Genomic DNA, 16,800 nt, shown 5'->3' on the forward strand with positions numbered 1-16,800 from the left:
ATAACGGTTTGATAGACAGCAGCGATGGACGTGGAGGACGCGGCGACGCTGAGCTACGAGGCCTTCTGCGCGCGTTACATGGCGCGCAACCGGCCGGTTCTGCTGCGCAACGTGACGGATAAGTGGTTCCCGGGCGCAGCGCAGTGGAAAGACGGACAGAGAATTAATTTCCAGCATTTGAAGGCGAAGTACGGGGCTGCAGAGGCGCCGGTGGGATATTGACGTTGATTTAGTGGTGGTTGGAGTGCGTTTTAACGGAGTCTTGACTGCGATTTAAGGTGGCGAGTGGTGACGTAGCGGAGTACGGAGCGGAGGAGCGATGCACCTTGAGACTCGGTAAACGGGAGGATGGAAGAGGAAGTAAATTGGTGGAAGATTGAGTGCTGACTGGAGGTTGATATGCTATGGGTAGACGAGTACTTGGAGCTGATTGAGAATGGGACCGTGGGCAAGAGATACCTCAAGGACTGGCACTTTGTGCACGCTTTCGGTCACGACGTTTATGAGTGAGGATGGGGAACAATTGCAGCTGAGTTGAGAGGGTGAACAAGTGTGGCTGACCGTTGGTGGTATGTTGGAGGATTCAGAACCCCGCCGTTTTTCAAGGACGACTGGCTCAACTGGTACAACTTTGCGATTAATGGTGAGTTGCTGGCTCGTAGAAAAGCTGATGAGTTTTTTCTTCTTGGTTGTAGGTGGTGGGACCACAAGGAGAAGAGCGAGAGTGACTATCGGTTTGTGTACCTCGGTAGGCAAAAGTGACCCACCCTGTTTCGCGTGTATTTGAAGCTTGAATGATCTAATCTAGCTGCGTACTCGAATGCTTAGGACCTGCTGGAAGCTGGACACCACTGCACCATGACGTGTTCCGCTCATACAGGTATGGCAGCAGTCGTCATTTCATGCAATTTGTTAGCTACATGTCTAATTGATCTATGTGTGCTCACCAATTGTAGCTGGTCGGTGAACGTTTGCGGCCGCAAAGAGTGGATCTTCTACCACCCGGACGACGTACGTACCGTAGCACCATGAAGATTGTCAAGGCGAAACCTTACACTGCTGTTGTTAATCTGAGAGCAGGAGCCGAAGTTGAAGGACCGATTTGGTCGATTTGTCCTGCCCGACGTGACGGCGGAGGACGTCGACAGAGAGAAGTACCCTCACTTCCATGAGGCAAAGCCAATCTACGTCATTCAAGAAACCGGTGACGCGATCTTCGTTCCCAGCGGTTGGTATCACCAGGTCAGGAACCTCGAGGACACGATCTCCATCAACCACAACTGGTTCAACGGATATAACGTCCGCGAGCTGTGGGAGTTCTTCAAGCGCGAGTACGCAGCGGTCGAGCATGAGCTTGAAGACCTGAAGGAGATGGGCCTCGTCGGACGCGAGTTCGTAGACCAGTGTCAGTTGGTCATGCTCGCCAACACCGGCATCAACTACGTCGAGTTCCGCGAGTTGTTGTACGCCAAAGCCAGCTACTTACTGGCACAACGCGAACTGCCCGAGAGCGACCGCCCCACAGCTCAAGAGCGGGATTTACTTGCCCACCTTGGCTATGTTAGTTCTTCTCTGCTAGCTTAAAGTTGTCTGAACTACTAACTCGAAGCTGATGTGGATGCTTCAGGTGCGTGGTATTCTTCATGAGCTGAATGCGGCTTTGAAAACTGGGGACGCACACAAAGCTAGCGAAGTTTGGCTCGATGTTGACTTGCACTTGCAAGCTCTGGGGAAATCGAGCTGACCGCGTAGAAGAAATGAGTAATGGACGACTGAGGGAAGTTTACAGATTACAGAAACGTAATAAGCTGTCACTGATTGAAGATGACTCTTAACCCGATCATCGCAGTACCAGTCAGATCGTTCGTGAGGTGGCAGCCAATCGACTTAATCGGCGCTTGTGGGCGAGTCGAACAGTTTGTTGATGCGAAACGAAACTTGGTCAAATAACATTTGCCGTGGGATCGGGCGTAGCTAAGGGAGAATTGAATGTGATAGAGGCCAATCATATTTAGTGAGATCGACGTACTTTTAAGTACAAAGTACTTATTAATAAAAGTACATCACATGCGTGACTCGCGCAGCAATAATATACTATGTACTCATGAATAAGTATGTGTGGGCCATGAGTTGAGAGTCGCAAAATTCGAGCTATGCAAGCGAAAGCGGATCATTTATTGAAGCAACTCGTGCACAACCATCCATCTAATCACCAGTTATCTTTCCGACATACTGAGTCACCTTGATTTCAAGTGCTGCTTTGAGCATCGATCGGTCCTTGTTCCGATGAGGTGAACCCGTCGTAGATGTCGTTCGAGACGATGAAGAGAAGAATGTGCGAATAACCTCGAAACTTCCGGCGCTGTGTCAAATCTTGATAGACGTCTTTCAAGTGCTGGTACTGGATAGGGTGGGCTTTGGACGTTGTCGCCTGCACATAGATAATGCGACGAGCGTCCGGTACGACGAGCACAGCATCGATCGCTGGAAAGGTCTTCGACAATGGGATATACAACACCTCGTCGTTCTTGATCTCCGTTACAACTTGGATTGTCACGATTTTTGCCTGAATTGGACCGCATTCTTCAGCATCCCCCACCTTGCTCCCTTGTACGGTCGGCTCATTTGATCGAGCAGAGCGCTCGAGAGTTTGCATACAAAACTTCTTCGTGATGAGGTCTTGCAGAAGACATCTCTCGATTTCTATTTCTCGCCACGACTGAAAATTCGGCTTTGTCGTCGTCAACCAAGAGCGGATTTCATCGATGGACCCCACATCATACAGATCGCTGACCTTCGCCTCCACTGCCAAAGACGAATAGCCCAGAAACGGGTGACTGACCAGTGTCGCATCACGATACAGGCTGAAGATGAGGTGCTTCATCTTGTCACAAAACGCACTCTGCGTGAAGAGTAGAATATCCTGCTTGAACTCATCAACAGTGCCCGGAATATCAGCCTCTACACGTTTTACCAGGGACTCGAACGATTCCGATCGTGAAAATAGGAATCTTGGTTTGCCTCCAACAAGGTTGAATCTCTTCAGCCATTCGTCTTGATGCTCCATGTGAATTTTGTCTGCAAATTCCCCACACTCCGTTTTGCTCCAAGGATTCAGGTACACCGTAAAACACGCTTCCTTTCTGAAGTGGTTGAAATTTTCACGGCGTGGACTAGCGAACAGATAGATACACATGGCAAAAGTGGCCATAGGCAACCGCGCCTATAGCCTCACTTTCGTCAAAGAAACCCTCGTAGGTCTTTCCAGAATGTGGCGTAAACGACGGCTGGTAGCTTCCCGTCGCGTCCCAAGTGAAGTAGTAGACCTTCGAGTCGCCCAAAGGGTGGTATGCGACGTCCCTTCCCTCCTCTCCGTCATGAACTTCAGCAGCAAGAACACTCCAAACACCGACTTGCCAATTCCAGGACTGCCAATAACTAGAGCTCTGCGTAGATGATTTTGTGGCTTCAGTTGTTTCGTGATCATCGCACAGACGTCCCAGTATTCTTGTCGGACGTATAAACCGTTGGGGAGATTCGTCCCCAAGAAGTTTTCTGGAAGTCCCGATAGTAAGCTTCCTACAGCCAGCTCAGCTGCACTCAATTGCAGAGCAAATTGCGTGATTGCGAGCGTGTCAAAACCCGAGATAACTTCCTCGATACCCCGCTTTTTTTCACCTGTCGACCGCTTCAACACTGCCGTCGTTTTGCGCTCTGGAACCACCACCAGCACGTGAACTTGATCGTCACCTGGTTGAAAATTCTCGCCAAAGTAGCTGGAGTCGTTGAGACGAAGCGTGGGGTTCAACCACTTGAAGCCTTGGCAGCGTCCATGTTCATCAAGCTCCACAGGGATTACTGTGTGCAGTGCTACAGCCATCGCAGCAGTCACACTCAACCACTCGCCGTCCATCGTCTTGGCCAGAAAGAGCTGGAGGCTGGGGGTGTCGACGTCCTTCAACGCATTCGAGTTCTCCTGCTTTGCGGGCGCCCTCAACGTGCCCACCTTCTCGCCATCGTCGACTTCCACGTCAAACGTGGTCCCCACACCAACAATTGCGCACGTGAGGGTTATCTTCCCCATCTTTCCTGGGCCGCGGATTCTTAAATGAGAATGAGATTCCTATGGCGTAGAATGTACTAACCACCACCTCCATCAAGCTAATCTCAATCAAAGGATTCAATAGCATGAAAGTTTTCTAAGGACAGTTCTTAGAAAAGTTTGATGCATTGACACCCCCAGGCTGCACGGCAAGCGCCTGGTCCAGCCGCTCTGGAGATTGCCGTGGACATGTGACGCGAGAAGCTGATCACGGAGGAAGAGGCCGTGGTGCTCGTGGACGCCGGCAGGCTGCCGGCGTCTTCGATTATGTGCCGCCGTTGAGCTGGAATCGCCGTCACAGCAGGAGGCGATAAGACGCGCTGTGCAAATTCCAGCAGGGCGGCGACTTCGAAGGCATCTTCCGACGGCCCATCCGTATGCTGGACCTGCCGCATGGTAGCGCTCTGAACGACTGCGTACGCTGTCCAAGGCGATGAAGGTGAGCAGCGGTGGAGCCGTCTCCGAATAAAGGAATGCGCCATCGTGCTCAGAAACCTCTATCTATTTTTCGCTAGGTGTTCTATGCCTTGGTCGTGTTGCATTTGGTAGCGGGTGCCAGCAGCGACGTTTGCCAATAGCTTTACCATTCATGGCAGCCAAGACGCCCGAGCAGGAGATCGCAGAGCTGCGTCAAGCCAATGACGAGCTCTACCGAGAACACGCGAATGAGAAGGCTCAAATGCAGGCAGCGGTGGAGCAGGAGCGGCTACGGACAGCAGAGTTGACACAGACCATCGAAGCCATAACCGAAGAGAACGGGCAGTGGCGTGAGAGTTACGCGGCTTTGGACGAAGCCAAACGATACGCCGAAGAGCAGATTGAAGAGACCAGACGATATGCGGAGGAGCAGTTTGCTGCTGAGAAGGCCGAGCTGGAAGAGCAGATAGCGCAACTCGAAGACAGCGCCAAGAGCTGCACGTCACAAATGGTGGACGACCTGGCGGAGCTGGAGCGTCTTCGTGCCTCGGACGCGGCGCACGAGCAGCAGGAGGTGGAACTACAGAGGCAGCTGGATGAACGTGATGATCGCTTTGCTCAGCTAAGTGCAGAGTACGACTCACTGCGTGTGCAGTACGATCAGCTACAACAGGCGGTGGAAGACGCTCGCAAGTCCCATGAAGAAGAACTCGCTGCCAAACAGCAAGCGTTGGCAGACAGTTCAAGCAAGATAGAAGAACTTCAGGCTCAGGTGGCGAGTCTAGAGGGTCAATTGAAGGCGGCATCTGCGACTCAAGACGTGCGCGAAGTGAACCAGAACGCGCTGCTGCGTCGTGCCGAGCAGCAGACTCAAGAGAAGCAGGCACAGCTGGATGAAGCCAATGCTCGAGTGAAGGCGCTGGAGGATGAACTGGCACTGCTCTCGCTCACAAGCGGTTCGAATGACTTTGCCTTGCGGGTCAAGGGGCTTCAGCAGGAGGTTTTCGCCAAGTGTGAGCAGCTCGTCCAGCAAGGCGAGAAACATCTCCGCGTCGCCGAACTGCTTGACAAGACGAAGAGCGAGCTGGCTCAGCTTAGAGAGGAGGTGGGAGGAGTGCGTCGCACGCTGCTTCGCGGGATTGGCTTGGATCCGGCGATCGCCACCGGTAGTCACGACTCGAGCGTCGATGACATGCTGTACCAGCACGTGAAGCTCGAGGAGCTGGTGCGTCTGCGACTGAAGGCGTTGGAGCATGAGTGGCAGCTCGCTGGAGGTCCAATGGCGTCTTCTTCGTCGTCTCTTGACCCCGCGACAGACGAAGGCGAGGCATCGTCGTGCCATTTACCCAATGTCGACAACTTCTCAGCCCTGGACGCTCTCGGCCTTGGTGGCGCTGGACGGTTGGAGCGTGAGATGCGAGTGCTACGAAGCCGCAACAAGCGGCTGATCGAACGCACTGAACGACTCGAAAGCGAGCTCGACACGGCTCAAGCTGGCCTGCGAGACCTGCAAAGCATGCGAGAAAAAGTCGTGGAGATGGTCGGTCGTGAGCGAGTCGAGAAGGAGCTGCGTGCCAAGAGCGAGCTGGCCAACAAGGAGCTGGGCGAGAAGGTCGCCGCTCTCTCGGAGCACGTGGAGAAGCTCATGGTGCATCTGAAGCACGAAGCGGCGGCCAAAACACGCGCAGTGGAAGCTCAACGTCGTGTGGACAAGGAGTTACTCGACGCAAAGGACAAGTTAGCCACTGCAACTCGCAAGCATGTCGCTCAGGACGCAAAGGTGGCGGAGCTGGAGCAGGGCGCGCGAATCCTGGAGGACCAGCTCCGTCTAATGGACGAGAAGTTCATCGACGTGCGCAACAAACTGGACTGGACGCGATCAAACGCACGCAAAGAGAACAAACAGCTCTCGGCGGAGCTGTGCTCGCTGCGTATGAAGTGGCAGATGGCGAGCGACTCGGGCGTCCTCGCTGGGCTTCCCGACTGGGTCTCTGCTACATCCGTGGCGAAGTTCTCCAAAAAGCCGCCGCTAGGAACCAGCAGCTCCGACTCGCGACTGCCAACGCCTAAAACCTCCAACAACGGTCTTTCGCCCGTGGTAGCAGCGGTGGTGCAGGACGCCTTAGCCATTGGCATCGGCGCGCGTGTCAAGTTTGAGATCCCGAAGTTGCCTCAGCCGGAGGCTGACGCGGGCACACCGTGGTCTGACGCCAAGTTGTCCGTACTTCAACGTCAATTCCAAGACAAACGCCGAGGCTAATCTCATGGTTAATAGCATGAAAGTTGCCGACTTTAAGCCTTTGATTGAGATTAGATTGATGGAGGTGGTGGTTTGTACACTCTACGTCACAGAAATCTCATTCTCATTTGAGAATCTGCGGCCTTGAGGAACGATGGGGAAGATAATACTCACTTGCGCGATTGTTGGTGTGGGCAGCACGTTCGGCGTGGAAGTCGACGATGGCGAGAAGGTGGGTGGGCGAGTTGAAGGAACCGATCAAGCAGGAAAACTCGATGGCTTGACCCAGAAGGCAAAAAACATATCCGCCAGTTCAACATGGAGACCACTTCAATATCGCCGAGGGGGGGGGGGCTCAGCTGAGTCGTCAACAATCAATTTGACAACGAGTTTTATTGGCCGAAAATACATTCCGGAAGGGCAGATCCCGTTTAGGTACGATGGCGAGTTCTCTTCCCTTTCTTCATCCCAGAACTTGCCGCCTCGAGGGAAGATGAAGCTCTTCTGCGCGATCGATGGTGGGGCAGGCCCCGCGTTCGCGGTGCGAGCGGACGAGAGCGACACGGTGGACGACTTGAAGATGGCGATCAAGAAGGAGAAGACGAACGACCTCAAGGACATCGACGCAGACAAGCTGCAGCTCTTCTTGGCGAAGAAGGCAGACGGCGGATGGCTCCCAGACGACGATGACCTGGACAGGATGCTGCAGAACAATGTGGACACCTCGAAGATGGAGAAGTTGCGCGCGTCGCGGAATTTGGAGGATCTGTTTGGGACTGGCGCTTCGCTTGGAAAGAACGTGGTGCACGTGCTGGTGGTTGTTCCAAAGCCAAAGCAAGCGATCTCGGCTTCAATTGTCTCCCAAGATGGTGTCTTTGATCCCTGCAGTGATCCGTTCTTCGCACAATTCCCCGCGGTTGAGCAAGTAGGCGATTGGCTCGAATTTTCGTCGTTGCTGCCGTTAGCAAAACGTCAGAAGCTCTACATTCGTTCTTCGTACAAAGTGATCGCCGACCAAGCACTGATGAATCCAGATCGGACCATGGTCAAGTATGCTGTCGTCACGGGCACGCCTGGGATAGGCAAGTCGGTGTTCGTCTACTACATGATGTGGAGGTTGATCAAGGAGAAGAAACGCGTGCTGTTTTTCTCCAAGAAGGGACCGATTTACTTTGATGGGTCGACGATGTTACTGCCAAATAAGTTTGACCAACGATTTTGGTCGCCTGACCTGTGGTGCCTCGTGGACTCGGTCGATCCAACCGCTATGACGGAATTACCGATAGAGGACTGCTCAGTACTTCTCGCAAGTACACCGCGACGAGACTGCATTGGAGAATTTAAGAAGCTCGTTCCAACTCCAGATGTATTCTACATGCCACTGTGGACCACCTTCGCGTGCTCCACCGCGATGTTCAGGCGGTACAGGAACGCCAGTGCCTTCTCCCCCTTGCGCTGCGTCATCGTGTAGTAGCGCTCGGTTTAAGACACCTTGGACTTGCAGTACTCGCGGCGGAAGGCCTTGGACAACCTGGTCCAGTCCTGGCGGTCGTGCCGAGAGAGCTGGCCTCTCCAATTCCGGACCTCCGGCGACATCTTCAGCTTGAGCTCGCAGACTCGCATCCTGTCGGACCATCCGCCTTGCGTCGCGAGGTTCTGGAACTTCTCCCACCATAGGCGCCGGACGGCTAACGGAGCGTCCTCGTTGAAGTCTTCCAGAGCGCTGGAGCTCACATACGGCCTGAACGACATGATCGTCGTCCCGCCTTGGGTCATCGCCGTCGCCACGTTGGTGGTCACCTCACCGGACGAGCTGTCGGAGTCTTCATCGCTTGAGTCCTCCTCGCTCGAGTCCGAGCTTGAGCTGTCGTCCGAGGGGTCTCCACGTTTATTCGATTGCTTCTTGAGTGAGTCATTCCGGGTGGCCGTTTTCTTGGTCTCCGAACGAGAGGAGGCAGCCGGCTTGGATCCCGCTTTCTCGGTCGTCGCTTGGGTTGCTTTCGATGGAACAACCCTGGGCGTCGACTCTTCCTTCTCATACTTAACACCAGTCATCGGCGCCAGCGTTGCTTAAAGGTGGGCGGCTGGAAGGTCGCCATCTGGTTTGGCCCGTCTATCACTTGCGTATCCAGTGATGACGCCACTGGATTCTGGGTGCTTAGTCAGGCGCCCCGTCTCTTGCTTGTCCTGAACAGTCGGATCAGGTGCGGGTGTCGCTTGAGCTCCTTGAACATGGGATGATGTCGTCCGAGTGTCGCGCGAACGCGTTCTCCAAACATTCCCCTGGTCAGGGCCAGCCGCCTTGTCCCTCGACTAGGCTGCTTCTAGCAAAGCGATCCTTCGGTCGAAGAGCTTCTGCTGTTCTTCCAGTAATCTCCGCTGCTCTTCCAGTGTCTTCTGCATCGTGGCCTCCTGAGCTTGCAGCTTCGCGGCTTCAGCTTCGGACCGGAGATGCTCTTCCTGCGCGCGCTCCGCCTTCACGGCTTCTCGCGCACGCTTCAAGGCATCTTCCTGGATAGCTCCCACGACTTCGCGGGCCTTCTCCGTCGTCGCCTCACTTATGATCACCTGAACTGGGGCCTGTGTGTCGAGGGCACATTGGTTTTCCAGGGCATCCTCCCGGTCGACCAGCAGCTGAGTGGCCTGGTAGGTCTGGAAGGTTCGCTTCCCCTCGTCAGCGGCTTCGGGCTTCCGGTCCGAGGCGTTGTCCTTATCCTGGAGCTGTTGCTTCATCTCCTGAACACTCGCATCCACCCGAATCATGGCATCCTGCGTGACTCGCATCATGGTCAGCGCTATCTTGGAGGTTCTCGACGCAGAGGAGTGAACTGACCATCCGGACTTCACGGATCGACTGGGCGACCGCTTGGGACGGCGAGGGTGCTTGGATCCTCGGCGGCCACGGCGCCTTTCGTCCTCCGAGCTGGATTTGCCGGAAGAGCTGCTTGGGCTTGACCTTCGGGAGCGCGTGTGCCTCCGGGACGTCCTCGATCTGTGACCACTCCGAATGCTGGTGTGACCCGACTCCGACATATCGACATCGTCCTGGTTCACCGGCACTGGTGGTGTAGGGAGCACCGTCTCCGCGACTTGCACGCCCCAGCCTCCCTGAATGGGGGCTGAGCCACTTCGGGCGGTCATGACCATTCCGGATGGAGCGGCATACGGCATGTGAGCGCCGGTGGCTCCGCCAAGCGACCACAGCGAGGATCCCGACGACGAATATGGCTCCGTCGAGCGCGACCCGGACGTGGCGCTGGGGTTCGACTCCTCCGAATCCGCGGCCGTCGTCCCAAACAGACTTGACTCTCGTCCTGAACTTCGTCGGGAAACTGCACTCTGGGTGACAGACATCCGCGCGCTCAGAGCGTCCGCATCTTGACTCGCCGGGATGGAAGACCGGTAGGACAAGTGGGAGCTCATGGACGGGATTGACGACGGACGTGGCGGGCCATATTGCGGACGCTTGGATTCAGGGCGGCCCACAGCTGAACTCGCCGGACTTCGGGTCGGCCGGACTCCAGCCACCCTCATCCGGAAAAGACATTCTCGACCGAGCACGTCCATTTCCCGGGTCGACATTGGCACGTCGTCGTCCGGGTGTTCCTCCTTGACCGCATCCAGGGCAGCATCCCCCACATGAACGTCCAGCGCTGGCATGACTCGATTTGGGACGCCCGCAGCGACGCTTCGCCATTCCGAATGTTCGTCAGCCAGTTGTTGCTGGAGCTCCTGCATGAGCATCCGCACCATGATCGGCTCCACCCGGGGAGCCCGTGCTTGAAACCACTGGGGAATCAGATTGCGAAACCTCAATCCCGCCTCGAAGAATAGCGTCTGCAGCAGTGCGGCGCACTCGCGCAGTGACAGCGTGATCATGGGAATCATGGCCGCAGTGGCGTCCGCGGCAGTGCACGGAGACAGTCGGACCAAGCTCCAATTCGAAATCCAGTTGTCGCTCGGGTGCATCATCGTCGAACGAGCGAGCCCATCGTCGAACGAGCCGCAACGTATCGGGACGTCGCCATGGCTGCTGTCCACCACGCTTGAAAGTCGGGTGTCGGGCTGGGCCATGTGTACTCAACAGTCGGGGACATCACGAACTCGAGCGTCACCCTTTCCCAACTGTGGACCTGGTCGGCCACGAACTCCTTCATCCGGGCGGCGGACGCCTGCTCTCCGGAATCTTCGTCAGGACCAGTCAGGTCGATGACCATTTTGGGGGTCCTCCGAGGTGGCCACCCTGGGCGGCGCATCCGGAGCGGCGTTCGGAACGGGCGAGCTTGGTAACGGAGTCTCGTTCGGCAGGCTTGACGCCGGCTCTTCCTGGACGGCTGGTAACGGTCCTTCTCCCTTGATCGTGCGCGCCTGCGAGGGGGACTCATCCGAGTCAACGTCCAGCACGATCACATCTTGGGCCGGCCGGGAAGTTCCCGAAGGTCTATCCACAGCCGACGACTCAACCTTGACGGCGCCTCCCACAGACGCCTGGGTGGACACATCCGGAATGGACACACCCACAACCTCCACCTCCGACCCCGGGGTGGAGTTCACTTCCGAGCCACTCGGGGGCCCCTTCTCCTCGTCATTCGGGGTGACAGCATCCAGGGACACGTGATGCGCATCCTGGGCCGCCGGCTCCGATTCCGGCTGATCTTGGGCCTCCGTCGACTCCTTCTCCTCGCGAGCTGCCTTGCGCCTCGCGGCGTTTGTCCGGCGAGCATTCCGCTCGACTTCCTCGAGCGAGAGCTGCTCTTCCGGCGGCATCCCTTGAGTCCGACGCGAGCGTCGCACGCCATCCGTGCGTCCGCCGCGTCCCCTTTCGCGTATGCTTTCACTTCCAGCCATAACCCCAAGAGTTTGTAGGATAGTAGCCCTCAGCACCCCTCAAAGATACTCAATCAATATACAATTCTCGGTCAAAACCCTAGGCAACCAAACCCGGGCACGCGCACCAGCTGAGGCGAGGCGGGTGAACGCCTTTATCGTCCAGGGTGTATAGCGTACGTCCGGTAGGCTTAGACCCGGGAGGGTTTAGCTCACGGAAACCCGAAACTTACAATGAATATAAGCTCCGGTTGACGTGTGACCTTGTGCAATCCCTATAGGTGTCGTTTATCTTCGGCGGACCGAGTTTCAACCTTGGGAATCGCAATTGATCAAAGATACAGGAATACAGAGAACTTCCGGGCGCTACTCGTTCCGGGAGTCCTGAATGGGAGTGAGATCACGAGCAAAGACCTTCTCCAAAATAACCAATATCAATACAGAGTCTGTACACACAATATGCAGCCTGTCAATTTAGGTTGCACCCCGAATACAGGTAAATTCGGGATGCCCCACGCGCACCACTCCTGAATGTCAGGAGAACAATACAGGTACCTTCCTACTACACGCAATCTACAATCGGGTCCTAGGGGGCGATTGCCACAACCTCCTAAAACACAGGGAATATGAAATGCAAGCGCACACTGAGAGTGTACGCCACAACTGGGAAATGAAACAGGTGTACCAACCCGATTGGGCAATACGTTTGGGTACCTGACTTGGCTTGATGTAGTGAGAAGTTTTCGGGGGCCTTGGACTAGGCATTACTCAACGCTCGCAGCGGGGCTCCGAATGGTACACCCTCTCGTGGGCTCCTAGGCGGTACACTCTCCCGTGGGCGGCGGCTGTCCTTAGGCGAATTACGAACCAAGCACTTGTGCACTTGAACGCAAAACAAACTCTGTTGATCTTTATCCTCTTCTCTCTCTCTCTTTGGCTATCTCTCTTCTCTTTTGTATCTCTCTCTTCTTCTTCGTATGGTCTTGTTACCTTGAGGGCCGCTGGATTCTTCACGCGGTCTCCTCTGCTCATATCTTCATACACTTGTTCGGGTTCTCTTGGCTTCAGTATACCCGGGCATCGCGTCGCGGCGCACACTCATCACTTGATGTCGGAGGGACTCAGGTGCCTGACCTAGGGATCTGCTGCACTGCTGACACATCGAACTCAGACTGGCTCACTCTCCATAGTGAAACCAAGTCACGCTCGGAACTGGCACCTTGGTCGCTGACTTCGCTGACTTGGCACGTTCCTGGGCGTCGGTCCATTGGCAGATAACAACAGTGGCTTGCGGCTTCTCCATTCAGGGCAGTGTTGGTCCATTCAGGATGATCGGCACTTGGGCACTCCGGGCGTTGTCCATTCAGGATGGTCATTCACCATTCGGGGTATCCATCCAGGCTGCCGTCGACTCCACGAGCTTCAGTGTCCACTTGGTCTCGCTGCTTGAGGTCCTCAACTCATTGTCGGGTCACACTCGGGGTCTTCGTAGTCGCAGTATCCTGGATGTTCGTCTTCAACACGGTGGTGGTACAGTTCAGGGTGTCGATGGCTTGGTACACTTGAGTAGCTTCACACTCGGGCTGCTGGGGATTCGAAGTATCTTAGGATGCCTTGGCCTCGCCAAGAAGGGTAGCTCTCGGGGATACGTTCACCGGGGCACTTCACGGTCTCCCTTCGTCAGACTAGGTCGGGGCCGGACTGGGTGCTGCGCACCTCCGGCCAGTTGAGGTCAAACGCAACCAGGTATCGATACTCCACATCTCCTCCATCATGCTCGGGCGTTCCACAGGTACAACATCCTGAATCGACCCTTCTTTCCCACACTGTCGCTCTCCCTGGATCGGGGCCGGGGCCAGCTGCGCGGACACTCTCCAAAATTTCAAGTCGCCTCGTGCCACGTTGGTCACGCAAATCGCCGCTCTGACAGTTCAGGATAGTCAGATCAAGAGTGAAACCGGGAGACGCATTGGCAACATCGCACGGGCAATTGTTGACGAACGTGTAGCCGCTGTTGAGCAGCGTGTCAACAGCTCGGAAAGGCCGTCCGATGCAAAGCTGTGTGCCATTAATGACGCCGTGAGCGCTGTGGAGGCACGGTCGGGAATTCGGATGCAGCATGCGGTTCAAACAGAGAGCGATGCATTAAAGCAAGCGATTGCTGAAGACACTGCTCGACGATGTAATGAGGAGCGTCAAGCTACTGAGGTAGCGATGTGCAACGAAATGTCCGGTGCGGCGGCGCGACTTGAGGAACCCGTTCTCGCAGTTGTGCAAAAGAAAATCGATGAGGTGACACGCAACAGCACGTCCGCCGTGGTATCTGGCACGCTGAGATCACGACGGAGCTGGAGGACTTCAGTCAAGACTGAGTCAGGTGGAGAAGCAGGCTGAAGCCGACAGCGAAAAGAAGTGTGCAGCATGTGAGCAGCATATAGACACGTACCGCCTGTCGCCGAAGCTTGTCACAGCGCGTGCTGACGGTGTGCCAGCTCGAGAAGATGACGAAACTCGACCTGAGCGTTCATGGTTGCGCAGCATGTTGAAGAGTATGTTTGCAGAAGCGAAAGCAGAAATGTTTCCTACAAAATCTTCGAAGCCAAAACTAAAAGAAGCCGCACCGACACGCAAAGGCAGTCGACAGCCGTGGCAAAACGTAAACTCTCTGCGGGATGCGCTCTCAGCGCAGTGATCGAGGAGGTGCAGCGTGAGGTGCAGATGCGTGCTGGGCAAGGGCGGCAATTATTGAACTCAAAGTAAGTGTATATGAATTTGCTGATATGGTGATCCGCGTGCGTTGTGGGGTCACCATACTACCAGCGACGCTAAAATCTCTCTCAATATGAGCAGACGATGTAGGAACTGCGAAAAATAATTTTGCTGCTCTTGGTAGTACCTGATATTTTTTTCTTGCTCCATCCGTCGCCAAAATTCCAAAACACTTTCTTCTTCGCCGTTCGCTTTGACTCCAATTGCAGTTTCATCAAAATTCCACCGATTCAACTCATCATCAACTCGCGATCTTGGTAGGTCCTGAATTTCAGTACGCCTACTTGTACACGAAAACTCTGCTTCAATCTCTTCCAGAAAGTCCGATCTCGGGCGCGATGCGAAAATAGAACTTGCATACTCGAAAATAGTACGGTCCTCGGCTACTGCTGTCAAAATTTCCCGAAACTTTTCTTTAATTTTTTCACTGACATACTCCAATCGAACATCTGCCTCTCTCGCGCGGTGACCATTGTCGATACAGCACAGCCTTACCACACGATTTAATGATTTCTCAGGTCTTTTGTATGTCGGGTGAAGCCGATATTGCATCTCAAACACAAATGCAGCTGATTGAGTCTCACTCGTCTCGTAATATCTCGAAAAAAACATGAATCGAGCGCCTCTTGAAGGCGTTTTCGAGTAAATTGAGCCATGTCCGTCAACTCATGTTTGGCAATAAACTTCGGGTTTTCTTTGGTCGACATGTAGTGTTTGAGAGGCTTGTCTAGATCAAGCGTGTTTAACCTTATCAAATAAAGTGCATCGAGCACATTTACTTGGTTTGGTTCTTCAACTTGACACATACGCTTAACACCCGCAATCGGCCGTAGCAATGAGAGTAGATGAATCAAATCTAGCTGATCGTCTTGTAGTGGAAAAGTAGGCGGAACTTTGTTTTCGCGGATTGCTTTTCGTGCCCTCTCATCATACCAGGCAACAATCGCAGTCCATTTATCCAGAATCCTTCTAATTGCTGTCGTCAGACTTAAAAATCGGGCTGGATTGTAATCAAGAAGTTGGGTTGTTCAAGTTTCAGTTTGTGTTCTACACAGTTCTTGAAACAAATTGCCAGTAGTTTCCACAGTGCGAACTTGGTAAATCGTTTTCTTAATTCGTGAAATCGACGTCATACCCGGATTCAGCGACTTACTTCCATCATTTCTCATTCCACATGCTTCCTTTGTCGCTGCATGGGCCATGTGCGCAACACACCATTCCCACCTGTATTTCAATTTCTTGGCCAGCAAGTTTTTGGCATCAGGCCCAGCGTCGCTCGTGGCAGCAAAAACAAAATCTTTCCGAAGTCTGAAATCCTGCAGATTTTTTTACAGCCACGCCGAAAATGGACCTTGAATTCCAACGTCGCGATCTCCATACGATGGGCTAAATTTTCGCGTTCCAAGCATCACCGATCGCATTTGCCAATACTCATCCACGAGATAAAGCCGCAACCCTAAATATTTCCGATGAGTTGTACGGCAAGTCCAAAAGTCTGTCATGATCACAAAATTCGCGCAATCGGAGCGATTACGTTCTAAGAAGTCAATTAACTCCGCTTTGGTCGAGCTGTAGAGCTCGACAATTGCCTTCGCAATTCGCTCTGCATTTATCATAGTCTGCATCTCTTCTCTCACCACCACCTGCCGAATTACTCGGGATTCTTCGTACTCGCCGCTACAGAAAGGCAAGTTATTGTTCACGATGCGAAGGGATTCTAGCAGCAAATGAAGGCGTTGAGGGTTTGTTCGATACAAATTCGACAAGAGCAACCGTCTCATCTCGCTTTCGTTTCCCTTCAACTGCAGCCGCCGTTTTCTTCGACGAGATTCGATGCACCTTTCGTAAATGCTCCGTTGCTCTAGATGTTCTTGCTCGCGACAACACCAATTTCACACCTGCCTGTCGACACGCCTCGTCGGCAAGATATACCCAACCAGTTTTCACTTCATCATTGTCGATATACTCCACGCGTACACCCCACTCAAAAATGAAAGACTTCTCCGCGACAGTAGGCGGTTTAAGCGTGTAGCCCGCAGAGGGTTGATAAGCTTGAACGGCCTCACGAACTGCAACAGGTGGTCGAACCATGCCAACAAGCTCTCGGTTACCACCCACCACCGTCCTTCGTGTTTTCTCCTACCCAACGCAATGGAACTGTTCGCGATCCTCTTAGCGACGTATGCGGGCGGCACGCGGCGGTGGGGCCTCCTCCTACTGCAGGTAGCTCTCGGTGGTGGCCTCGCACTGCGGGCGGCTGCTCGTACTTCTGCTGCTCCGCCTTCTCCTGCACGGGACGGCGGAGTAGTACTCGGGTCTATTGGCGACGTCTGCGGGCGGCACGCGACGGTGGTGGCACGTTCAAGTAGTGCTGAATTAATTTATTTTGCCCAATAAGGGGGATCCGTAACGAGCGCTGCTCGCGGGGTGCTCGCGGGTGCTCGTT

The 16,800-nt window shown here is 54.3% G+C and overlaps 6 protein-coding genes across 6 annotated transcripts; 3 read left to right on the top strand and 3 right to left on the bottom strand.

Annotated features, from left to right (window-relative positions):
* Positions 1-24: 24 nt before the first annotated feature.
* On the top strand, positions 25-1,584 carry PHYSODRAFT_309571 (hypothetical protein; the record flags this gene model as incomplete). The annotated part of the gene is made up of 8 exons (XM_009517826.1): positions 25-210; positions 279-336; positions 413-506; positions 588-623; positions 696-748; positions 829-880; positions 957-1,011; positions 1,081-1,584. 8 exons carry the CDS (start codon positions 25-27, stop codon positions 1,582-1,584), a joined length of 1,038 nt encoding a protein of 345 aa, XP_009516121.1.
* A 664-nt stretch (positions 1,585-2,248) lies between these two features.
* PHYSODRAFT_343954 (hypothetical protein) lies at positions 2,249-4,352 on the bottom strand (the record flags this gene model as incomplete). The annotated part of the gene is made up of 3 exons (XM_009517827.1): positions 3,493-4,352; positions 3,236-3,382; positions 2,249-2,961 (listed from the first exon to the last, which is right to left on the bottom strand). Exons 1-3 carry the CDS (start codon positions 4,082-4,084, stop codon positions 2,249-2,251), a joined length of 1,452 nt encoding a protein of 483 aa, XP_009516122.1. The 5' UTR covers positions 4,085-4,352.
* A 339-nt stretch (positions 4,353-4,691) lies between these two features.
* On the top strand, positions 4,692-6,779 carry PHYSODRAFT_476155 (hypothetical protein; the record flags this gene model as incomplete). The annotated part of the gene is made up of 1 exon (XM_009517828.1): positions 4,692-6,779. The coding sequence occupies one exon, from the start codon at positions 4,692-4,694 to the stop codon at positions 6,777-6,779; it is 2,088 nt and encodes a 695-aa protein (XP_009516123.1).
* Positions 6,780-7,251: 472 nt separating this feature from the next.
* Positions 7,252-8,229, top strand: PHYSODRAFT_475946 (hypothetical protein; the record flags this gene model as incomplete). Its single annotated transcript, XM_009517829.1, has 1 exon — positions 7,252-8,229. One exon carries the CDS (start codon positions 7,252-7,254, stop codon positions 8,227-8,229), a length of 978 nt encoding a protein of 325 aa, XP_009516124.1.
* An 842-nt stretch (positions 8,230-9,071) lies between these two features.
* Positions 9,072-11,606, bottom strand: PHYSODRAFT_322474 (hypothetical protein; the record flags this gene model as incomplete). Its single annotated transcript, XM_009517830.1, has 5 exons — positions 9,072-9,527; positions 9,592-9,750; positions 9,798-10,803; positions 10,839-10,944; positions 10,973-11,606. The coding sequence occupies 5 exons, from the start codon at positions 11,604-11,606 to the stop codon at positions 9,072-9,074; spliced, it is 2,361 nt and encodes a 786-aa protein (XP_009516125.1).
* Positions 11,607-13,265: 1,659 nt separating this feature from the next.
* Positions 13,266-13,706, bottom strand: PHYSODRAFT_322475 (hypothetical protein; the record flags this gene model as incomplete). Its single annotated transcript, XM_009517831.1, has 1 exon — positions 13,266-13,706. One exon carries the CDS (start codon positions 13,704-13,706, stop codon positions 13,266-13,268), a length of 441 nt encoding a protein of 146 aa, XP_009516126.1.
* Positions 13,707-16,800: the final 3,094 nt, after the last annotated feature.

Source organism: Phytophthora sojae, assembly GCF_000149755.1.
Source record: "Phytophthora sojae unplaced genomic scaffold PHYSOscaffold_1, whole genome shotgun sequence".
NCBI classification, from domain to species: domain Eukaryota; phylum Oomycota; class Peronosporomycetes; order Peronosporales; family Peronosporaceae; genus Phytophthora; species Phytophthora sojae.